Source organism: Panthera tigris, chromosome C1 (genome assembly GCF_018350195.1).
Source record: "Panthera tigris isolate Pti1 chromosome C1, P.tigris_Pti1_mat1.1, whole genome shotgun sequence".
NCBI lineage: Eukaryota > Metazoa > Chordata > Mammalia > Carnivora > Felidae > Panthera > Panthera tigris.
The window spans coordinates 38,677,278-38,703,379 of NC_056667.1; the positions used below are offsets into that span (position 1 = coordinate 38,677,278).

At 38.3% G+C, this 26,102-nt stretch overlaps 1 protein-coding gene across 15 annotated transcripts in view; it reads right to left on the reverse strand.

The window, feature by feature from the left end:
• The window catches only part of LOC102965268 (BEN domain-containing protein 5), a 1,451,018-nt gene that overhangs the window by 547,282 nt on the left and 877,634 nt on the right, over positions 1-26,102 (reverse strand). The window contains exon 1 of one of the 15 annotated variants that reach the window (XM_042997084.1): positions 3,199-3,274. The exons of 13 other annotated variants lie outside the window; for them this stretch is intronic. Coding sequence is in view for 1 of the 2 variants with exons in the window: in XM_042997080.1 (XP_042853014.1) it covers positions 3,199-3,217 (19 nt within the window). In the remaining variant the exon portion in view is untranslated. Of the gene's footprint in view, positions 1-3,198; positions 3,275-26,102 lie in introns of those variants that run through there. One more of the 15 variants, XM_042997080.1, reaches the window with a different exon arrangement.

A 26,102-nucleotide genomic window follows, 5' to 3' on the forward strand; every position in this document is an offset into this window, starting at 1 on the left:
AAGGCTACAGTAAAAAAGTCCCAAAGACTGAGCTGGATTAGACCAGGGCTGGAGCTGCCTGAGATGTGAGAATAGATATGATCCAAGAATGGAAAAATGCCAGAAAAGTAACATTAGTTATCATATCTAAAGAGAAAAATTGTGGTGTAGTTACGGCAATAGTTCAGAAAGCAGGGATTCCAAGAGGCATATAAGGAATGGAGCATTGGATAGGTTAAGGTGAAGGTTTCAGGACACAGGCTGTAAACAGATCTCTAGGGCTAGAAGTCCACTAGCTGAATAATATAAGGGTGGCCAGACTTTAAAAGAGCACTGCTGGACTGAAGAAGCTGGGCTTTGAAGGGTTTGAGCAGGAGACTTCCTTAGCTAAATCTTTCCTAGGTGAGGCTAGGGCTTGGGGCACACTGCCTCTCTCCCATGGATGGCTTTCGGCATTTGCAGATTAAACAAAAGTTCAAAAATCTATTTTGATACCTGGCAATGTGCTACCCAATGGTTTTCTGTTGTGTTCTATGACCTTTCTGCTGTGTGTCTGTTTTGCTATTGATTTTAATTACGGAATATAATTTCCAGCATGAGGACTCAGACAGCTCCCTCCGGCAGGCCAAGCTCTTGCCAGGGCCTCCCAGAGGAAGGCAAATGGAAAGCAGTATGGCTTAAAGCTACGTGCTATTCCTTACAAAGGACACAATGGATTCTTTTCATATAAATGTCACTGCTGTGGTCTGATGCTTCTCCGCCATCCCACTAAGCGTGAAGGGGGAATGGGATGTGGGAACAGAAATACTGCCCAGCTGCTGGGCTCATTTCAGCTAAGAACAAAGGAACTTGCAAAGCACAGCCTGAAACCACGTATACGATGTGCCTAAACTATGAAGAGGCAGCCAGTTTCCCAGAAGTTTAGGTCTGAACACAATACTAGCGGCTAGGGAGCACGCATGCACATGTGTGCGCACACACACACACACACACTTATTTTACCCTCTTGAGGTAAAGTGCATGGTGCAAAACATCATGGAGACTTCAGCTCTTGTCTCAGCTGGGATAGGACATTACACACTTATGGGATCATAAGCAAATCAATGTTTCAGGCCCTCAATTGTCTAACTGCAAAATATGATGATTTGATGCAATAACTGTCTCCTCTGTGCCAGGCATTGTGTGATGTGGCTTCACTTAATAATTAGAATGACTCTACGAGGAAAACATTATTCTCCAAGTTCCTCATTATAGGAAGTGTCCCTTTTATTGCACTTAACATTCCTTACTATAATTCATTTATGTAATGCCTGCCTCTCACTCTAGATTGTGACACCTTCAGGACAAAAGTGTCCCTAGTGTCAGGACCTGCCAGAGTAAAGTACACATAAGAAGAATAGAGGTTGATCAAGATTAAAGTCTAGCTGACTGCTAATTTCACTAAAACACAATCCAGGAGGAGAATGTTGTGAAAATGCCTCCTTGTACTTTGGCTTCTTTGATACCAGACCAGCAAGGCTCTCTTTTACTTACACACACACACACACACACACACACACACAGTCACTCTAGAGTGTGAGTAGGAACAGTGCAGGGTCTTTTGGGCAAAATCAGAGCTAAGAGTGTTGGGAAATGGGTGCAGTTTGAGGGGACTTTGTTCATGGACCCAGGAAGCAGAAACTGAAATGGATATTAGCACTCAAGATGTGTAAGGAGTGCCCGTGGGTTCAATGCCTATGGAAGGGCAGGGATGGAAGGAAGAGTGGATAGAGGGAAAAATGAGTTGTGATGCAAGCCCAAGGGCAGCCTCAGCTCTATGGAGCTAGAATTGTATTTGAAAGTTGTTCCAAGTTGGGCCTCCATGAATCAGTCATTGGATGTGGAACCCCCAGGAAGGGGCATAACCTCAGTGTAGGATATAGCTTATAGTTAATGGCTATCAGTTGAAAACACTCCTAAGGGATGGGGCAATAAGTCTTCCTTGAATGGGAATATGGTTGGTGCATCATAATGTCCATCACAGATCTAAGGTCACCAAGTTCAAACTGGCAATGGGTCAAGAGGTATATGCTCCAACAAGACTGAAGAGATGGTAGAAAGGGAGAGGAAAGCATATGCTAGGGTAGAAGTCAGGTCAGGCAGCCTGGGGTCCTGGAGGCTGCACAATGGGGCCAGGGATCATATAAGTCACAGTTGACAACAGGCCAAGTCTAGGGAATCAGACAATGTTCTCAGGGTAGGCAGGGTTCATCTGACATAGCAGGCATGGTTTCAAAATCAGCAGCTAGGAGAGCTCCAGGAAATGTGAAGAAGGGATTGGGAAAAGGAAGAAACTATTTATTGAGTTCCTACTCTGTGCTAGGCATTCTATACAGTTTATCTCTGTTCATCTTAGAATTACAAGTTAGGATGTTATATTCTTCAAGTTACAGAAGAGGATGCTGAGGCTTAGATTTTAGTAAGATATCTTTTTTAAAAAAAGATGTTTACTTATTTATTGAGGGGTGGGGGGGAAGGAGAGCAGGGGAGGAGCAGAGAGAGAAAAGAGAGAGAATTCCAAGCAACCTGATCCAGGGCACAATCCCATGAACTATGAGATCATTGCCTGAGCTGAAATCAAGAATTGGATGCTTAACCTACTGAGACACCCAGGCGCCCCTCAGTAAGATGTCTTAATTAGTGAGTGCTAGAGCTGACACTGAAGTCTAAATTGCTGTTTATGAGGAGGGAAAGTGCTGGGACCCAGGGCAGTGAGAGCTTCTGATGTGTATGAGCTTCCCAGTGACCAACTGAAGGAAGACCCAGGAGCCTACAGGTTTTGTGTGACCTTGGGTGAATCATGCATCTATGGGTCTTTTCTAATTTTTCAAGTGAAGAGTGAAATGAATGACCTCTAAGATACTTAAATTTTTTTAATGTTTATTTTTGAGAGAGACAGAGCGAGCATGAGTGGAGGAGGCCAGAAAGAGAGGGAGACACAAAATCCAAGCAGGCTTCAGGCTCTGAGCTGTCAGCACAGACTGCACAGAGCCTGACATAGGGCTAGAACTCACAAACCACAAGATCATGACCTGAGCGGAAGTGGGACGCTTAACCGACTGAGCCACCCAAGCGGTCCTAAGATACTTTTAATTCTAAATATATATCAAAATGTGAATCTAACAATACTAGCATATGCTTCCAAATGAGACTATTTTATACAGTAGTCCTTGCCCTTACCTTCAGTTTCACTTTCCATGGTTTTAGTTACCTGCTGTTAACTGCAGAATGGAAGAAGATGATCCTCCTGATGCATGGTCAGAAGGTCAAAAGTGGCCTAATGCTATGTCACAATAGTTACATCATGCACATTACTTCATCACACCACATAGGCATTTCATCATCTCACATCATCACAATTCAGTACAATTCAGGCACACCTCATTTTATTGTGCTTCACTATATGGCACTACACATATGTTTGTTTTATAAATTGAAGGTTTGTGGCAGCCCTGTATCAAGCCAGTCTATTGATGCCATTTTCCAACAGCATTTGCTCACTTTGTGTCTCTTAGTCATATTTTGGCAATTCTTGAAATATTTAAAACTTTTGATTATTATTGTTTTTCTTATAATGATCTGTGATCTTTGATGTTACTATTGTAATTGTTTTGGGTTCCATGGACTGTGCCCATAAAAGATAACAAACTTGATAAATGTGTGTGTTCTGAGTAATCCACTGATCAGCTGTACCTCCGTACCTCTCTTTCCTCAGGCCTCCCTATTCTCTGAGACATAACAATATTGAAATTAGGCCCTAAAATTGCCTCTAAGTGTTCAAGTGAGAGGAAGAGTTGCATGTCTGTCACTTTAAATCAAAAGCCAAAGATAAGTATGTTAAGTGACAAAGGCATATCTAAAACCAAGATAGGCCTAAAGCTAGGTCTCTTGCACCAAACAGTTAAGTTGTGAATGCAAAGGAAAAATTCTTAAAAAAAATTAAAAGTGCTATTCCAGTAAACATATATATGATAAGAAAATGAAATAGCCTTATTGCTGTTACTGAGAAAGTTTTAGTGGTCTGGATAAAAGATCAAACTGGCCACAACATTCCCTCAAGCCAAAGCCTAATCCAGAGCAAGGCTCTATTTTTCTAATTCTTTTCAAGTCTATGAAGGCTGAGAGAGGTGAGGAAACTGCAGAAGAAAAGTTGGAAGCTAGCAGAGGCTGTTCATGAGGTTTAACATGGAAGTTCAAGGTGAAGCATCCAGTGCTGATATAGAAATTGCAGTAAGTTATCCAGAAGATCTTGCTAAATCATTAATGAAGGTGGCTACACCAAACAACAGATTTTCAATGTAGACAAAACAGTCTTATACTGGAAGATGCCATCTAGCACTTTCATAGGTGGAGAGGGGAAGTCAATGCCTGGTATCAGTTTCAAAGGACAGGCTGATTCTCTTGTTAGAAGCTAATGCAGCTGGTGACTTTAAGTTGAAGCCAGTGCTTATTTAACATTCTGACAATCCTAGGGCCCTTAAGAATTATGCTAAATCCACTCTTCCTATGCTTTTTAAATGGAACAATAAAGTCTGGATAACAGCATATCTGTTTACAACATGGTTTACTGAATATGCTCACTACTGAGACCTCCTGCTCAGAAAAAATATTCCTTTCAAAGCATTACTTCTTATTGACAGTGTGTCTGGTCACTCAAGAGCTCTTATGGAGACGTACAATGAGATTAATGTTGTCTCCATGACTGCTAACACAACATCCATTCTGTAGCCCATGGATCAAAGAGAAATTTCAAATTTTGAGTCTTATTATTTAAGACATCCATTTCATGGGGCTTTAGCTGCCATAAGTAGTGATTCCTCTGATGGACCTGGGCAAAAGAAATTGAAAACATGGAAAGAATTCACCATTTTTGATGACATTAAGAACATTCAGGAATTATGGGAAGAGGTCAAAATACCAACATTTGCAGGAGTTTGGAAGACACTGATTTTAACCCTCATGGATGACTTTGAGGGGTTCAAGATTACAGTGGAGGAAGTAACTGCAGATGTGGTGGAAATAGCAAGAGAACTAGAATCAGAAGTGGTGACTGAAGATGTGACTGAGTTACTGCATTCTCATGATGAAATTTGAATAGATGAGCTGTTTCTTATGGATGAGCAAAGAAAGTGGTTTCTTGAGATAAAATCTACTCCTGATGAAGATGCTGTGAAGACTGTTCAAATGACAACAAAAGATTCAGAATATCACATAAATTTATTTGATTAAACAGTGGCTGGGTTTGATATCAACTCCTGTTTTGAAAGAAGTTCTAGTGTAGGTAAAATGTTATCAAACTATATCACACACTACAGAGAAATTGTTCATGAAAGAGTCACTCGATGCAGCAAACTTATCTTATTTTAAGAATTTGCCACAACCACCCCAGCCTTCAGCAACCACCATCCTGATCAATCAGCAGTCATCAACATGGAGGCAAGATCCTTCACCAGCAAAAAGACTGTAACTTGCTGAATGCTCAGATGATGGTAAACATTTTTACCAATAAAATATTTTTAAATTAAGGTCTGTTTTTCTTTAGACATGATGCTATTGCACATTTAACAGATGACAGTATAGTGTAAAAATAAGTTTAATGTGCACTGGGACAATAAAAATTCATTTGGCTCACTTTATTGTGAATATTTGCTTTACTGCAGTAGTCCAAAACCCAATCTGTAATATCTCCAAGGTATGCCTATATAATAAGATATTTTGAGAGAAAGACAGAGAGAGAGAGAGAGACCACATTCAAATAATTTTTATTATAGCATATTGTTATAATTGTTCTATTTTATATTAGTTATTGTTGTTAATCTCTTACTGTGCCTAATTTATACATTAAAATTTATCAGATATGTGGGCACCTGGGGGGCTCAGTTGGTTGAGCATCCAACCTCGGCTCAGGTCATGATCTCAAGGTACGTGGATTTGAGTCCCGCCTCAGGCCCTGTGCTGACAGCTGGAGCCTGAAGCCTGCCTGCTTCGGATTTTGTATGTCCCTCTCTCTCTGCCTCTCCCCTGCTCGCACTCTGTCTCTCTTATCTCTCTCTCTCTCTCTCAAAACTAAATAAACATTAAAAAAAAATTTAAAAATTATCAGATGTGGAGTTTGGTGAGTTCTTTATAGATTTTGGATACTAGCCCTTTGTCCGATATGTCATTTGCAAATATCTTTTCCCATTCCGTTGGTTGCTTTTTAGTTTTGTTGATTGTTTCCTTTGCAGTGCAGAAGGTTTTTATCTTCATGAGGTCCCAATAGTTCATTTTTGCTTTTAATTCCCTTGCCTTAGGGGATGTGTCAAGTAAGAAATTGCTGCGGCTGAGGTCAGAGAGGTTTTTCCTTGCTTTCTCCTCTAGTGTTTTGATGGTTTCCTGTCTCACGATCAGATCCTTTATCCATTTTGAGTTTATTTTTGTGAATGGTATAAGAAAGTGGTCTAGTTTCATTCTTCTGCATGTTGCTGTCCAGTTCTCCCAGCACCATTTGTTAAAGAGACTGTCTTTTTTCCATTGGATATTCTTTCCCGCTTTGTCAAAGATTAGTTGGCCATACTTTTGTGGGTCCAGTTCTGGAGTCTCTATTCTATTCCATTGGTCTATGTGTCTGTTTTTGTGCCAATACCATGCTGTCTTGATGATTATCACTTTGTAGTAGAGGCTAAAGTCTGGGATTGTGTAATCCAGTGAAGAAATGGGCAGAAGACATGAATAGACACTTCTCTAAAGAAGACATCCATATGGCCAATAGGCACATGAAAAGATGCTCAACGTCACTCCTCATCAGGGAAATACAAATCAAAACCACACTGAGTTATCACCTCACGCCAGTCAGAGTGGCTAAAATGAACAAATCAGGAAACTATAGATGCTGGAGAGAATGTGGAGAAACGGGAACCCTCTTGCACTGTTGGTGGGAATGCAAACTGGTGCAGCCGCTCTGGAAAACAGTGTGGAGGTTCCTCAAAAATTAAAAATAGATCTACCCTATCGCACTGCTAGGAATTTACCCAAGGGATACAGGAATGCTGATGCACAGGGGCACTTGTACCCCAATGTTTATAGCAGCACTTTCAACAATAGCCAAATGATGGAAAGAACCTCAATGTCCATCAACTGATGAATGGATAAAGAAATTGTGGTTTATGTACACAACGGAATACTACTTAGCAATGAGAAAGAATGAAATATGGCCTTTTGTAGCAATGTGGATGGAACTGAAGAGTGTTATGCTAAGTGAAATAAGTCATACAGAGAAAGACAGATACCATGTGTTTTCACTCTTCCGTGGATCCTGAGAAACTTAACAGAAGACCATGGGGGAGGGGAAGGGAAAAAAAGTTAGAGAGGGAGGGAGCCAAAACATAAGAGACTCTTAAAAACAGAATAAACTGAGGGTTGATGGGGGGTGGGAGGGAGGGGAAAGTGGGTGATAGGCACTGGGGAGAGCACCTGTTGGGATGAGCAATGGGTGTTGTATGGAAACCAATTTGACAATAATTTCATATTAAAAAAATTATCAGATATGCATGTATAGGGAAAAACATAATATTTACAGAGTTTGTTACTATATCCATGGTTTCAGGCATCCACTGGGGATCTTGGAATGTATCTCCCATGGACAAGGAGCAACTACTATATAGGATAATGACTGAAAGCATGAATTTCAGAGTCTGAGAGACCAGAGTTCAAATCCTGACTCCTGACAATGTGAAAGTTTATGTGTGTATGTCTGTTTGAGGTGAGATATTTTAAAAACATTTAAAAAAGTATGAGAGAAACAGCTCAAAGGGTGTTCTATTTTCAATTTAGGACTTATAAAACAGATTTCCTCTAGGCTGCCCCTGTAACAACAACTTAGTTCCTGTGGGATATGAACAAGAATTAGGTATTCCCATATTTACCCATGAGAAGACTTAGCAGTTAACTGAGAATGTGGCTGGGAGATTGCTAATGAGAGGTCCTCATGGCAGGGCAAACTATTTGTAAGAGATTATATGAGACTGTGTCCTCCAGAGAGGACTTTAAGGTCCTGATCAACCCAGAGAGAAAGAGAGAGGGACCACAAAGAGCATCAACAATAAGCTTTATAAGCAGATGCTACTATGAGCTGACTGTTTGTGTCCCCCTCAAAATTAATATGCTGAAGCCATAATCCCCAACGTGATAATATTTGGAAGTGGGGCATTTGTGAGGAAATTAAGGCATGAGTATAGAGCCCTCATGAATAGCATTAGTGTTCTTATAAGAGGAGACATGAGAAAGATGATCTCTGTCTCCAACATGTGAACACATGGCAAGATAGTAGCATCCTGAAAAATCAGGAAGGAGGCTCTCACCAAAAACTAAATCAGCTAGCACCTTGATATTGGGCTTCTAGCCTCCAGGACTGTAAGAGAAAACAAACAAACAAACAAACAAACAAACAAACAAACAAACGTTTTCTGTTTAAGCCACCCAGTCTATGGTACTTGTTATAGCAGCCCAGGTTAACTACAGCAGATGACATTAGAAAGGCTGGTACACCTCGGTGGTCTTCTGTCTGTGCAGCAACCCAGACCAGCCATTTCAGAGCCAAGATCAAGGAGAATCTACCTCATGGATCCAAAACACAAGTGTCCCTTTTTGCCACAAGATCAGTATTACCAGATATTGCTTTTGAAGGGGGGAGAGCAGAAGGGGAGGGAAGTAGAACCTGAAAGACCAGATAATTTTACCTAAAGAGCAATACATACATAGAGGGGCAGTTTGGTTATGGCATAGGACCAAGTTTACTGATCTGGAATAAAATTTGGTTACTGTTATTTATTTTTTTTCAAACTTTCTAGCACATAGAACTCCTGTGGAAGACTAAAGATGTTTTACATAAAGGAAGATACTACAACTTGTCTATGAGCTGTGAATAAAATTTCTGGACCCACTACAATAATATAAAATATTAACATTTGACTCATGTTTTATATTTATATTTTTACAGCATTATTCACTGATGTATCTCTAATGCCAGTACAGTTATTAATACATAGTAGGATATTAGTACATAGACACACACACTCACACACACACACACACACACACACACACACACACAATGGAATATTACTTGGCAATCAAAAAGAATGAAATCCTGCCACTTGCAACCATGTGGATAGAAATAGGATGTATTGAGCTAAGCAAAATAAGTCAGTCAGAGAAAGGCAAGTATCATACGATTTCACTCATATGTGGAATTTAAGAAACAAAACAGGTGAACATAGGGGAAGGGAAAGAAAAATAAGATAGGTAACCCATAGGAGACTCTTAAATATAGAGAACAAACTGAGGTTGCTGGAAAGGAGGTAGGTGGAGGAATGGGTTAAATGGGTGATGGGCATTAAAGAGGGCACTTGTTAGGATGAGCACAGGATGCTATAGGTAAGTGGTATAGGTAACTAAATTCTACTCCTGAAACCATTATTACACTATATGCTAACTGACTTAGATTTAAATTTAGAAAAATACAAAAAAGATTTAAGAGACATATCAACTAAAAAAAAGAGAAAGACATAAAACTAAGTTTCATAACACCATCCCTATGTGGTAAATATTACTATAGCACCCATTATATAAATGAAAAAAGAAATCAAGGCTCAGAAATGTTAATGGAGTTATATAAAACTTGTATATGATTGTATTGGAGCTTGAACCTGAGTTTTCTGACTCAAAGGCTGTTTCTACTGCAACAAGGTTCTATCACTTATTCTTCCCTCATGCCAGCATAAACCCACTACTGAGATGATAAAGGACATGAAAATATTTTTCTAAGATCCATTGTAGGCTGGGGGTCTTGCCCTCTGACTCATGATTCAGATCCCTATTCTCTTATGAGCACTTATGATTAGCAGTTCTGAGATATTCATGTCTGACTGTACATGCTCAGTTTAAGAACATGCAAACAGCCTCCTGGCACTGACTTCCTGTTTATACAGTAAAGCCAATAACTGTCAGCATTTTCAGCTCCTTTTAGTGCTAACCCAACAGTTTCTGTCCTTGGGGCCCCAGACTGAGAACTCAGAAATGTAGTCTACCGCTGGAGGCTTTTGGTTTCTGTCTCCTTGCTTATAGTAATGCTTTTTTTACAAACCAGAGAAAGGCTTCTTTTAACCCTGGCCTCTTGGGATGATACATGTATTGTACTGCAAACATTTCCAGATAGGTAAAAAGAGTCCATAAGAATGAAACTACAGTTGGGGCGCTGGATGGCTCAATCGGTTGAGTGTCTGACTCTGGGTCATGATCTCACGGTTCATGAGTTCGAGCCCTGCATCAGGTTCTGCACTGTCAGTGCCTGGAATTCTCTATCTCCTTCTCCCTCTCTGTCTCTCACTTGTTCTCTTGCTCTCTCTCTCTCTCTCTCTCTCTCTCAAAATAAATACATAAAGTTGAAAAAATTTAAAAAAAGAAGAATGAAGCTACAGTTGAAAGGTTAGATTTTGAATACCTTACCTACTACAAGAAAAGGCTTGGAAACAGTTCTGAAGGTGAAAATGTAATAAAGACCTCAGAAATCACCTGTGCAGATGGGGAAAGCCACAACCCAAAATGCAGAAAAGACTTACTCAAGGTCATGAATTCTAAAATATGCCGACTTGGTCTTTAAAGACCTAATATTCTAACACTTTTCTACTTCCCATCCCCCTACTCCACATTCTCTGTATTCATTTCTTAGCAGAAGGCTCTTAACCTAAAAGATTCCCCACAAATACTTGTGGAATCAATAATTGGCATTTGTTTTACTAAGAAGATTTTACACTTCATTTCAAAGCTCTTAGAAATTTAGGTAGAGTTAAGCCATCTGCCAATGGTCACCCAACAAAACATGTTATATTCGACTCATGTTCTTCTGACTTCTAATCTTCAGACCCACAGATCTCTACCATTCACCTACCTATGGTGCAAATTCTTTGCAATCTCCCTTCCACTGAAAACAAAACTGTGTTGACTCTATATTACTTATAAGACAAAGTTTGAATTTGGCTTTCAAATACCTCAATAATCTAGTCTCTAATCTAGGCCCTAAGCATGCACTATTTCACTGGTGCATGCTTAATTAACTGGGAATTCCATAATGTGCCATAAACATGCCATGCAATGGCACATCTCTGGGTCATTACTCATCCTGATTCCTCCTACCCTCTGCCTTAAGTACCCTCTCTCTCTTCTTCATCTGCTAAATATTTCTTATCCTTCAAGGCTAAAGTCCTAATGCTTCCTGCTCTGGAAAGAATTTTCTAAGTCTTCAGGGTACAATTCAGTGTTCACTCTTTTGTGTCTCCCTATCTCCCTGTGCCTGAATTATGACATTTTAAGTCATATTTAAATTATTTAGTAATCCATCTGAATCCCACTTTTGCCTGTGTCACCCAGAGGGTGGGGTATGATTCATGTTTATAAGAAACAAACATCACCAGGGCACCTGGGTGGCTCAGTCGGTTTAAGCCTCTGGCTTCAGCTCAGGTCATGATCTTGTAGTTCATGAGTTTGAGCCCCACATCCGGCTCTGTGTTGACAGCTCAGAGCTTGGAGTCCGGTTCAGATTCTGTGTCTCTTTCTCTCTCTTCCCCTCCACAACTCATGTTCTGTCTCTGTCTCTCTGTCTCTCTCAAAAAAATAAGCATTTAAAAATTTTAAAAAGGAATAAAGAAATGAACATCACCATACATGAAATGGAGAAGCAGGTAAAATTATTTTATTTCATAGATCAGGAAGGTGGAAAAAATCACTAGGGTGTAGAAGATGTTTACTAAAATATCTGTTTTCCTTTCCCCTTCATTTCATAGACACTTACTCCTTGGATCTTTGTCTCCACTTTATAGTCGAAGAAGAGTAGAGGATCATAAAATTTAAGTACCTTGACCAAGAAGTGGCAAAACTGAGAATATACCAAGGTCTTCTGAATCCAAGAACAAGAGCTCTGTTTTACTCCTGTTGCCTCCCATGTACTCACCCCAAACCTCCAAACTATAGAAAGAAAGCTCAGTGAAGTCCAAGCCTCCTCTCCTATCATAGGTCACTCTAGGTCTGAGTGGACTCCAGGAGGCCCTACAGGGATAAGAACAGTTTTTATAGTTTTGGAATGACTGAATATTCACCTCTAAATATAGCTAAGATTATTTTTCTTATTGACTGCATAATAAAAGTCACCACAGACTACTCTGTTTCCCAGTTCTTCTTCCCACCCATATAACAATCCCTCCCAGAGCTAGAGGACTATGTCACATATCTTATATAGAAAATGGGCTTTCTGTCAGCAATCTGAATTTTAATCTCCAGCCAAGACCTTCTGTCCCAGACCCCAGTATGAAATACTTTGCTGATGTGGATTTGTTATTTTAAGTGGAATGCATTTTACCAGATGCAAGTCAGACATTATAAATTTATTTATTTATTTTAGTCATTGACATTGAAAGTATGGTAAGTTACATGCACTGACATTAAGAGTATAATAAGTTAAGAGTATAGTAAGTTAATTGTTTACTTGATGTAAACCTATGCTTCTAGGTGACAAAACAGGAGTAGCATTTGTAAACTTTCTTTGGATGGAGAGACTGCATTGAAAAAGAGCCCAATTGTCCATTGGCTGCTGATTTGATAAAAAGGCTGAATGGAATATTACTCAGCCATCAAAAAGAATGAAATCTTGCCATTTGCAATGACATGGGTGGAGCTAGAGTGTATTATGTTAAGTGAAATAAGTCAAGCAGAGAAAGACAAATACCGTATGATTTCACTCATATGTAGAATTTAAGAAACAAAACATATGAACATATAGGAGGGGGGAAATAAGAGAGAGGGAAACAAACCATGAGAGACTCTTAAAGACAGAGAACAAACTAAGGGTTGATGGAAGGAAGTGAGCGACAGATGGACTAGATGGGTGATGGGTATTAAGGAGGGAACTTGTTATGATGAGCACTAGGTATAACTATAGAATTAATGAGTCACTGATTTCTACTCCTGAAACCAATATTGCACTGTATGTTAACTAACTAGAATTTAAATTAAAAAATTGGGCAAGAATAAAAAAAGAAAAGGAAAAGACTCACAAAATCATGTACCCAAGAATAAGTCCCAAGGACCTGATGAAGCACAACTGAACAACAAGAATTTACAAGGCACAGGGTTTTATAAAACAGCTTGGGAGTTTATAGGGTTATATAAGTTTGGCACTAAAAGAGTTCTTAGAAATCTATCTATCCTCCACCAATTGCAGGTGAGGAAAATTAATTTCAGAGGGAAGAAAGTTTATCTAGGTCACACAATGAGCTGATGGAGTTAGGACTGGAATCCAGACACCCTGGTTCTAACACCATTCTCTTTTCACTATACTTTAGGGGAAAAGATGATAGCACCTTAACATAATGGCAATGAGTACAAGTGTTGGGAGTCAGTGGATCAATGTCTGCATGCTGGCTCTGCCCATCCAGTAGCTATGTGACTGGGAAAGTTCTTCAATTTATCTGAATGCTAGTTTCTTCCTCTGTAAAGTGAAGTAATAAGAATACTTGCTTTATAAGAGTACCTAATTCATGAAATTACTGTGAGGATAAAATATGTAAATATATGGAAAACACTGAACACAATGTCTGACACAATAAGTTCTCAATAAATGTTCGTTTTTGTAATGAAAATTCTGTTGTTGCTACATTCTTTCTCTTTTCCTTTCTTGACTATCTCTAAGGGCAAAATTAGATGTACTGGATATCTGTTCTCTGTGTGGAAAGGACAGCTGAATACAAAAACCTCTTTAAAATGTAAGGGAGAGTCTAATATCACCCTTTAAGTAAGAAGAGGTAAATATAATTTGAAACATATCCCTCATCTAGAGGTTCAGTTTGCGTAGCCACAATGGATTCAAAATACAATTGACCCTTGAAAAACATGGGGGTTAGGGGCACCAACCACCGGGAACATCGAAAATCCACATGTACTTTTTTAAAATTAAGTTTAAAATTTTAATTCCAGTATAGTTAACATACAGTGTTGTGTTAGTTCTGGGTGTACAATATAGTGATTCAACAATTGTATACGTTACTCGGTGCTTATCGTGATATGTACTCTCATCCCCTTCACATATTTCCCCCACCCTCTGGTAACCATCAGTTTTTTTCTCTATAGTTAAGAGTCTGTTTTTTTGGTTTCTTTCTCTCTCTCTTGTTTTCTTCACCTTTGTTCGTTTGTTTCTTAAAATTTACATATGAGTGAAATCATATGGTATTTGTCTTTGTCTGAGACTGGCTTATTTCACTTAGCATTATACTCTTTAGATTCATCCATTCTTTTTTAAGGCTGGATAATATATATATATATTTAAGGCTGGATAATATATATATATATATATATATATATATATATATATATATATATATATCATGTCTTCTTTATCCATCCATCTTCTGATGGACACTTGGGCTGCTTCCATAGTTTGGATATTGTAAATAATGCTGCCATAAACATAGGGGTTTATGTATCCTTCTGAATTAGTGTTTTTGTATTTTTTGGGTAAATACCCAGTAGTGCAATTACTGGATCATATGGTAGTTCTATTTATAACATTTTGAGGAAGCTTCATACTGTTTCTACAGTGGCTGCACCAGTTTGCATTCCTACCAACAGTATACAATGGTTCCTTTTTCTCAACATTCTTGACATTCTTGTTTCTTGTGATACATTTTATTTTATTTTATTTTATTTTATTTTATTTTATTTTATTATTTTATTTTATTTTATTTTATTTTATTTTATTTTATTTTATTTTATTTTACAGAGAGAGAGAGAGAGAGAGGGCACAAGCCAGGGAGAGGGGTGGGGGGAGAGAGAGGGAGAAAGGGAGAGAGGGAGGGAAGGAGGGAGAGAGAGGGAGACAGAGAGAGAAAACCCCAAGCAGGCTGCACGCTCAGTATAGAGCCCAATGCAGGGCTCAATCCCACCACTCTGGGATCATGACCTGAGCAGAAATCAAGGTGTTCAACCACCTGAACCATCCAGGCACTTGGATGTTCTTGTGTTTTTGATTTTAGTCATACTTACCAGTGTGAGGTGATATCATATTATTGTTTTAATTTGGATTTCCCTGATGATGAGTGACATTGACCATCTTTTCATGTGTCTGCTGGCATTCTGCATGTATTCTTTGGAGAAATGCCGTTCATTTCTTCTGTCCATTTTTTATTTGGGTTATTTGTTTTTTGGGTGTTGAGTTGTATCAGTTCTTTATATATTTTAGATACTGAGTCTTTACCGGCAATATCATTTGAAAATATTTTCTCCCATTCAGTACAATGCTGCCTTTCAGTTTTGTTGATTACTTCCTTTGCTGTGCAGAAGTTTGGTTTTTTTTTTTTTTTTAATGTAGTCTCAGTAACTTAATTTTGCTTTTATTTCCTTTGCCTCAGGAGGCATTATCTAGAAAAATGTTTTTACAGCTGATGTCAGAGAAATTACTGTCTATGCTCTCTTCTAGTATTTTTATGGTTTCAGGTCTTGCATTTAGGTCTTTAATTCTAAATTTTGAGTTTACTTTTGTGTATGGTGTAAATAAGTGGTCCAGTTTCATTCTTTTGCATGTAGCTGTCCAATTTCCCCAACACCATTTGTTGAAGAGACTGTTTTTTTCTTTTCCCCATTGTGTATTCTTTCCTGCTCTGTTGAAGATTAATTGACCATATACTTGTGGGTTTATTTCTGGGTTTTCTATTTTGGTCTATTGATCTATTGTGTCTATTTTTGTGCCAGAACCATAATGTTTTGATTATTAAGGCTTTGTAATATAACTTGAAGTCTGGAATTATGATACTTCCAATTTTGTTTTTCATTTTCAGGATTGCTATGGCTCACATGTAACTTTTGACTCTCCAAAAGCTTAACTACTAATAACCTACAATGACTACCAGCCTTATCATAACTTAGTCAATTAATACATATTTTTATATTACATGTGTTATATACTGTAGTCTTATAGTAAAGCAAGCTACAGAAAAGAAAATATTGTTAAGAAAATCATAAGAAAGAGAAAATACATTTATAGCACTGTATTGTATTTATTAAAATAACCCCCACAAACCTGCACAGTTCAAAACTGTGTTGTTCAAGTATCAACTGTATCTCTTTACTGGCTTCCTTCTTTCAAACCAACTTGGAAAGACTAGAGAACTATACAACATTCTCTAGATATCCACAGAAATGGGTAATGGGTGTTTCTAAGCTAGTTTCCTCTTGGATACTCAAGTCTTTATTAAAAGGGTTTTATCTTCCCGCTTAAATCACGTGCATAACCTCACAAGTGTTCCTTCCTCCAATCACCAACAGCAATGCCAATGATTCCCAGAACACACATTCTTATTTGTCTTTATATTCTGGCATCCAGGGACCATTTATGAGTACATTTCTAGTGGATACTTTTGCATGAATGAAAGTTTAGTCCTAAGAGATGCAGTGTGGAAGATATTCCTTGGGTGACTACCGAATCCCCAGTGATTTTGCATGCCCTGGAAACCGCTCCAATCCAGTGGTAGGCACATGCTTTTGTCTATTCAAGATGGTCCTGCTCCAGGGATTGGCTCACTGAACTATGACATGTCTGGACAATCACTGTCAGTTTCTGGGAAATTTGAAACTGGAAATGGAGAAACAAGATCGGTTTTGTTGACACTGAGTTATATTCATGTTAATATCTAAGTAGTCATTCCATGAATTTTACTGCTGAGATCTCCCAAGTGATGCTTGGGGAATTCCTCCAAAGATTTGTTGTTTAACTTTTCTATAAATTCTATGCAATACCTTCATATCCTTCCAATAACACCATTGGAAGGGAACATCTTGAGAAAGGAACTGTGCTATTTTAGAAAAAAATTATGATACACTACTTGGGGATAGAAAAAGAAATCACAGGTCCTGAGGTTCAACTGGCAAAAAAGAAAACAAAAAGATGGAATTCTTGTAATTTATAAGAGATGAACAGAAATCTAAAGATAGCGTACACAGAGAAAAGGGAAGTGGGAGGAATAGAGCTTCCACTGTGCATAGGTGAGAGCTTTGAACTAATTTCATCTGAATCTCAAACAACAGGATACCACAGCTGATATCTAATTTATACAGCCTGTTTGGACAAGTGACCTTGGCAAGTTATTCCTCTTTCTTCTACATCTCTTCAGTCCAGTCAAAGCTAGTACTCAGGGCTCTTGACTCTCAGCCCTGCGTACAGTGAAAAAGTTGGAGCAGATGGTCTTTTACAGTTACTTTTCTGATATCAGAGTTTTAGTATCAGTTTATCAGACCTTTTCAATTTGTTTATTTATTCTTACATCTATTCATTCAACAAATATTTATTGAGCATCTATTTTGTGTTGACCATGATTACATATGTCTGAAATATACCAATGAACAAAAACATATTAGAATCCCTACCTTTTCATTCTAGGACACTGGATTTTTAATAACAGGAAGTTTCTGTGTAGTTTAAGCAAGAATGAAAGCGGAAAAACAGAAAAGCAGATAAGGGGAAGGGGAAAGGTAAGGGAACTCTATTTAATGACAGCACAGTGGCTTTTCTGCTGATTGCAAACAAGAAAAGAGAGCCCTATCTAGAGTCTCCTAACCATCAGGGAAACTACTTTCTGCCAGTAGTGACATACGTATGGGGTAGTCCAGGGTGAGCAGAGCTTGTTGGAAGGCCTCATTTCTCCACATTGTCAGGAGAGGACACCCAGGGTTATTGACAAAACAGTGACTATTTCCTAATAGAATGTAGTCAGCAGAGATGGGGATTAGGGTGTAAGTAACATAACACGAATTTTTAAAAATCCTAGATGTGGGCTGCTAGTAGGTGATAGGCCAGACACAGAATAGGAGTGAGAGTCTGGCAGAAGCTTGCTGTACTCCTTACCCTAGAGAATTTGTTAAGGTTCTAAACCTGTATCAGATGGGTATGGTAAAGAACACTATACTGGTAGTCAGAAGAAATAACCTGATTCCACTATAAACTCACTGTGTGAACTTGAGTAATTCCCATCTCCTCTCTGGGCTCTTAGTTCCTTATTTGAAAAATGAGAGGATCAGACTGAATATTTTTAAGATTAAATGATCCTTTAGACCAGGGATTTTCAAACATAACATTATAATTTTTAAACAAAGCCTGTATTTCCAAAAAATCCTTACATAAAGCTCTGCAATCATTTTTTTTTTTAATTTGAGAGAGAGGGGGAGAGAAGGAGAGAGGGAGAGAGGGAGAGGGAGAGGGAGAGGGAGAGGGAGAGGGAGAGGGAGAGGGAGAGAGAGAGAGAGAGAGAGAGAGAACCCCAAGTAGGCTCCACACTCAGCACAGAGCCCAACACAGGGCTCTATCCCATGGCCCTGGGATCATGACCTGAGCTGAAATCAAGAGTTGGATGCTCAACTAACTGAGCCACCCAGGTGCTGCATAAAGCCCAGTATTCTTGTTTTTTTTTTTTTTTCAATGTATGAAATTTATTGTTAAATTGGTTTCCATACAACACCCAGTGCTCATCCCAAAAGATGCCCTCTTCAATACCCATCACCCACCCTCCCCTCCCTCCCACCCCCCATCAACCCTGTTTGTTCTCAGTTTTTAAGAGTCTCTTATGCTTTGTAAAGCCCAGTATTCTTAAGCAATTAAAATCAGAACTGCTTTAAGAGTAATAGGGGTAGGGAGTAGATAATTCTCTTCCTCCCTTAGCAGAATCACATTTTGCTTCTCTTGATGGGAGGAGGAGAGTCCCTGGTCATTTTGGCTATGCCCCTCCTGTTCTCTGAGGAAACAGCCGCCATGGAAACCATTGGCCACTTGATAAATCCAGCACTAGAGACCACTGCTCCCCTCATCTGGAAGGCTATCAGGGATTATCCCACCATATCTTATCTATTGATTTCCTTCAGTCACTGTTACAAGTCCAGACCTCTTCCGGCATCTGTCCTCATCTGACCACTTCTCTCCATTTCCTACCTCCTTTAATAAAACAAAAGCTCCAGGCTTCTCCTCCCTTTCTTCCTCCCAAACACTATGCTCTGAATAATGAAATAGTAGTAACCATCTCATGGGTAGTTTTATGAATTAAACAAATTAATATATGTTAATACTCAGCACAGTGCTTGCTACATAAATATTACTTAAGTATTTTTTACTGTTTTTGTCACTGTTTATTTTATTGTTGTTGTTAATATTATTACTTAGGTGCCAATAATACCATGGCTTATACTTTGGTGAATCATTAGCTTCACTTGACTTGCTTTACCCATCAAAAGCCTTAACCTTTGCCTCACTTGTTCCTTCTCACCACACCCACTTTCTATCTTCTTAGTGATTTCCACATTCATACAGATGATCCATTTAACAACATGGCTTTTTACCTCAATGCTGTATCCTAAGCAAACAGAATAAAGCTTGGCTCATGGTAAGTCCTTAGTAAATACTTTCTGAATGAGTAAAAAGTATCTCTGATAATCTTTTCCTTCACTCCACTTCAGCTTCTCTTGCCACCACCACTATGTTTCTCCTTTTCTCAAATTATACACAAACACACAGACACACACACACACACACACACACACACACACACACACACACACTACCCTACCTACAATCTCAAATGTCCACATCATGTTCTCCAACTGTAACTTTCAAGATAATTTGCTGAAGTATTTACTTTACAATAATTCTGTGAAGTCTAATTCATTGATCCTTCTACTTCATACTCATTAGCTTCCTTCCTGCTTTCTCTTCCCATCCATGTCTATCCTTTTAATTATGTATTTATACATAATCTATAATTATAATTACGTCTCCTTTCAATCTTCTTGTCTCCATCCATCGTTTTCTCATGTGGCAAAACCCATACCCATAACGAACTGTTCTACCTACCTTACACAAGCCCCATATAACTGGAGAAAATCACATATCTAGGTATAAAGACTGCATTTTCTTTATTTATATTTTAATGTTTTATTATTTATTTTTGAGAGAGAGAGAGAGAGAGAGAGAGAGAGAGAGAGAGAGAGAGAATGAGTGGGGTAGGGGCAGAGAGGGAGGGAGACACAGAATCCGAAGCAGGCTCTGGGCTCTGAGTTGTCAGCACAGAGCCTAATGCGGGGCTCGAACTCACAAACTGTGAGATCATTACCTGAGCTGAAGTCGGACACTTAACTGACTGAGCCCCCCAGGTGCCTCAGGACTGCATTTTAAATTCATGATCTCAGTCCTCAAGTAGCAGTTATCATTGCTCAACAATTCTACAAGTTTATTCTGGAAGTAGGTTTCTCATATTTTCTCTGAAAACAAAACAAAACAAAACAACTAGTTCAAATTTTCTTCCATATCTTGGAAACTCATTCTTTTTCCCTCATCACCATTCTTTAAGGATAATCTTATCTAATGCTTTCCATTTTAGAAACCATCAGATACGAACATTCTCATATTCCCATAGTGAAAATTAGAAACATACCTATGTTTCTTTTGTATAATCCAATTATGATGGATGAAAGTATTCTTCCTAACAAAGTCCCTTAGCATGTCTTTCGGATCTCATTCTGTTCACTTTCTCAAGGACTGCACCCTTTTAGTCATCTCCTGTGTCTCCATCATCAATCCTGCTCCCTCCCCGATCATTACTATCAGCGAATAACTCTGACTCCATAACTCTACACACCATCCACCATCAGCTAGTGCCTATTTCTCTACTCCTCTTCTTGGCCAAACTTCTGCATATGCATGCTGCCAGCACCTTTTATTCTTCAATGACTATTCAGTTCATTCTACTTTTGGCTTTCCTCCTGCTTCTGGCCATTTATTTTCTGATTTCTATGTGGGCCTCTTCTCTTCTTTCCAGCCTCTAAATACGGAAATTCCTCAGAGTTTGATCCTTTACCATCTTATTCTTTTTTCTCTCCCTTTCCTCTTACGTTTCTTTATCCAAATATAAACATTTAATATAATCCATATGCTAACAATTCTCAAATGTATGTCTCCAGCCCAAATTTCTCTGGATTCCAGCCTTTTTTATCCAAAAAGACTACTACATATATTCTCTTGAAGATCTAACAAGTATTTAAAACTTGACATTTTCAGAATAAACATACTTACTCGTCTATCTTCTCATACTGCTCACCTTTCAATATTTCCCAATGCAGACACTGGCAACAATATTCAACCAGGTGCCCAAGCCAGAAACCTGAACTGAATCTTGATTCCTCACTCTCCCATCATTCTCAGATAAAATAAATCTTTTAATAATCTACCTTCAAGTGTCTATGTCAAATCCTTTAACTTTTTCATCTCTACTGGTACATACCCTAAGCCAAGCTACTATTATCTCACTTTTGCAATAGCTTTCTTACTTATTTCTTCTGCTCTATAGTTTACTATATTATATTCTCCACAAAAGCCAAAGAATTAAAAGAAAACACACATCAGTTTGCTTAAATGTTAATCTCCCTTCACCCAACCTTCTGCCCCACTAAAAAGCCTTTAATGTCTTCTTTCCTTTGCATTACAAACAAAATCCAAATGTTCTAATATGGGTTTCAAACTCTGATATTAGCCCTGTCTCCCTACTTTTGTCTTCTGCTACATTTCTTCTTTCAATTCTTTGAATTCAATATCTTTCCCATGAGGTTTTCAACCATTCTCTTCCTTCTCCTTGGCATGATCTTTAGTGCTCTTCACTTCCCTCCTTCTAATCCTTCAAGCTTCACCTCCTCAGAGAGCTCAGTCGGTTAAGTGTCCAATTTTGGTTCAGGTCATGATCCCCCGGTATACGGGTTTGAGTCCCGCGTCAGGCTCTGTGCTGACAGCTTGGAACCTGGAGCCTGCTTCGGATTCTGTGTCTCCCTCACTCCCTGCCCCTCCCCCACTTTTACTCTGTCTCTCTCAAAAATAAACAAACATTAAAAAATAATGTTGAAGGAACTCTAGGATGGCAAAGAATATGTTTTGAGAGATATTTAACTAAACTGTAAACTTCTTAAGAATAGAATGATGTGATTTCTCTCTACTTTTTCAGCATTCAGCATAAGCAAAGAGTAGGTTCTTGAGAAGGTTTTGGAACTAAATTAAGATGCATTATAACTTTGTTTCTGACATTTCAAATAATATAATATTTTCTGATTTCACAATCCTAGCAACTGCCTCGCTCTGCCTGTGTTCTGCCAAGTCAAAGTTTTACGGACTCTGAGAGAGGCAACGTGTATAATGTAGAGGGTCTGGGATTTGAATTGATTGAACCTGCTTGGAATCCCAGCTCTTTCCCCTTAGTAGACAATACCTGGAGTAATTAGTTACTCAAAAGTCTGTTTTCTGGAATATAATATAGCTATAAAAATATAGTTATTTAGAAGATTAATCAAGATAATACACATGAACTAGCAAGTACATAGTTGGCTAACAATGAATGCTAGCTCCCTTCTTAGCATGTGAGAATAAATCCCATTCGGGCTGGACATGCTTTTGGTGATTATGAAGATAACTTTCCTGATTTTACAGATGGAGACTTGTTTAGAATCAAATGAAATATCAGTATGAAAACTGAGATTAGCATATGTATCCATTCTCTGTATTCTTCTACTGAAAAGATGGTATTATAATTTTCTATGGATGGATTTAGGAAAGAAAAAAGTACTATTGTGTTATAGTGGACCTACTCTAGAAGATAACTTTGAAACTTGTAGATAAGCACATTTTTAAAAGGCAGAAGCCCATATATCAGAGCTATTATCTATTCCAATTTGGGCAACAACTACATATGGATATTTACTGTGCTTGGGCTGAGATGAATGGAACTTTAGATGCAAATCCTCATTGACATGGTTATATTATATACATTTTTAACTTTTTAAATGTTTATTTATTTTTGATAGAGAGAAGGCAAGCAGGGGAGGAGAAGAGAGCGAGGGAGACACAGAATTTGAAGCAGGCTCCCGGCTCTGAGCTGTCAGCACAGAGCCCAACGTGGGGCTTGAACCCACAGACTATGACATCATGACCTGAGCCAAAGTCAGATGCTTAACTGACTGAGCCACCCAGGAGCCCTGAAATGGTTATATTTTTAATCCAAGCAAAGCACACATTACTCAACACAAAGTTCATTGTCAATTCTAAGACACACATTTTCCCTCCATTTAACATCTCTGAAATCCAGATACATCTTATAGTATCATGACTCACTGGCATGCCTGAGTAGATATATCAAAACTTGCTAGTGTGTCGATGACTTGAGAGAGAATTGCAAGATGACAACGGACATTTTGAAGAAAGTCTACATTATCATGTTCTTGAAGACACAGAGGCTGCTACTGTGTGGGAAAATGTGTCTACTGACAACTCTGAGTGGAAAGTAATTCAGAATAGATGGATACTGAATGTTTTCAAAATACCTTCACACTTTATTTGCATGCTTTTATTATGCACAAGAGAGATCTATGATAAAAATCTCTGTATAAATAAATTTAAAAGAGGTCTTTTAATAAATATAAAATAAAAATTCAATGTAATAAGAAAGTGCTATGTCAGAGCTTAATCGGCAACATTTTTCTTCCTTAGTATTTTTTTCATAAAGTAATGGTGCATCTTATAGTTGACAGCTTCTTAAATCTGATGAAATGTGGTAAGTCACACCAAATAAAATGCTTCAGGCTATGTAACACTTTCTAATAAAAATATTCAAATCACATTAATCTCATAGTGATTAATAACAATTTAGATTGTAACTCTACTAAAATACTATTAACCCATTTATTGAACACCACATATGGTTAATTATAGCATAGTAGTTAAGATTAAGAACTCTGGAATCCAACCAACCTGAAATTCAATCCTGATTCCCTCATTTACCAACACTGTAATCTTTGATAACTTACTTAAATTCTCTACACATCAGGTTTTTATTTTTTAATAAAGGGAAAAACAATAATACTTATCTTTTAAAATTTGTTATAAGGATTAAATTAAATTAATTAAAACTATTAGCAGTATGTGACTCCTAGAAATGGTTCAATGTCTATTAACCACTACATTACTATTGCCCACTAATATTATAATAATATTATACTATTTGATTTTTTTAAAAAATATTTTTAAAGTTTATTTATTTTGAGAGAGAGAGAGCACAAACCAGGGATGGTCAGAGAGAAGGAAAGACAGAATCACAAGCAGGCTCTGCACCATCACCACAAAGCCCAATGCGGAACTTAAACTAATGAACTGTCAGATCATGACCTGAGCCGAGATCAAGAGTCAGATGCCACCCAGGCACCCCTATACTATTTGATCTTTACAACACCTATGTGAGAGTATTACTGTCTCCAATTTATAGATGAGAAGTCTGATTCTAACAAACTTTCTGTTGGAAAAGGGTTACACAAACCACTGATTATTTAGAAAACTTGTGGCTAGTAAATTATACTAGTTAATTGTCAGATATTTCAAGCTTAAGCTCCTTGCCACTCAATGTTTATGAAAAACTCAAGTTGAGAGAGAGAAAAAGAATACAGGGAAAATAGCCTACACAGTACATAGTTCACCTGCTCCTCGAGATACTCTAAAATTTATCTTTGGATCAAGCCAAGCAAGGCACAAGAGAACACTATTGGTCTTTTATAGAACTGCTTTTATCAACTTGGCAGATAACAAAGGACTACATTGAGAGATATTATAGAACAGCCCTATGAAACTTTTTCCTTACTGTTAAGGGTGTGTCTGAGAATGTTGTTTATCACATTATAAACTATGTTCTTTTTTTTTTAATTTTTTAATGTTTTTATTTAGTTTTGAAGGAGAGAGAGAGAGAGAGAGACAGAGCATGAGCGGGGGAGGAGCAGAGAGAGAGGGAGACACAGAATTCGAAGCAAGCTCCAGGCTCTAAGCTGTCAGCATAGAGCCTGATGCGGGGCTCGAACCCACAAACTGTGAGATTATGACCTGAGCCACAGCCAGACACTCAACCGACTGAGCCACCCAGGTGCCCCAAAACTATATTCTTTAAATTCACTTATCCTCTTCCCTTCTCCTGGGTCTCAGTGTCAATAAAAGCTGTGTTTTTCTTCAGAAACTGAACTGAGTTTTGTAATAGATACTGTGAGCCTAGTATCTGATCTTGTATTTCTCCTTGCCTTTGTTGCTAGGAAACTCAATGTCAAATTTATTACTTAACCCCAACAAATGTAGGTATTAACTTTACTCCTGGCTTCCTCTTTTCCCTCCACTCATTTTCCCAGAAGAGACAGTATATGAGATGTCTGTCTTTATAATGGGAAAGAGCCTAGTGCCTTCTGGGCACTGAGAGAAGACCATGTAGTTGGATCATTTTTACAAATGCTAGAGATGAAGCTGAAAAGAGAGACATGCCAACTGGAACATGATAAGTTCTGTATTTCTATAATCCATTCCAAATAATTTATGGTAAATGGAATATAATAAAAATATCAGTCAACAAGCAAACATATAAATAAATACTAAACATGTATCTTAATTCTATAGATTTCTTATGGAAAAAAAATGAATTAAATACCTTGTCCCATCTCCAACTCTGGTTTGCAATGAAGAATCCTCTATAATCAGTAGAACACAGAACAGAAGGGTGGAGGTCAGATGATACTAGGTAGAGAAAGATTTCTAAGAAGAATGGTATGAAGGAATGGAAGAAATGGAATTTCTTTTCTAGCATCTGCCTGGCTGGAGCCCTCCCCAACTACCCACTAGCTGCTGTTGGGGGAATTAACTCCACCCACATGAGCATGGTACCTGTGCCAACTCTGACCACGGCACAGATTTATAAGGAATCTGGAGGCTTTACAATGGCTGCAGGCTGATGTAGCTCCATGGAGAAAACAGGATTTGGTGTAAAACCAGTTCTGTCACTTACTAGCTGTGGGACCTTAAGCAAGTCACCCTTCTGGTACTTGTTTCCTCATGTAATGGCATTATCATTCTTACCACACAGAATTGTTAAGATTAACTGTATAGTAAAGGTTATTGCAAAATTTTGAAAGATTTTGGAAATAGTGATGAAGAAACCAGGAGAGCTGACTGTGCCTTCTCT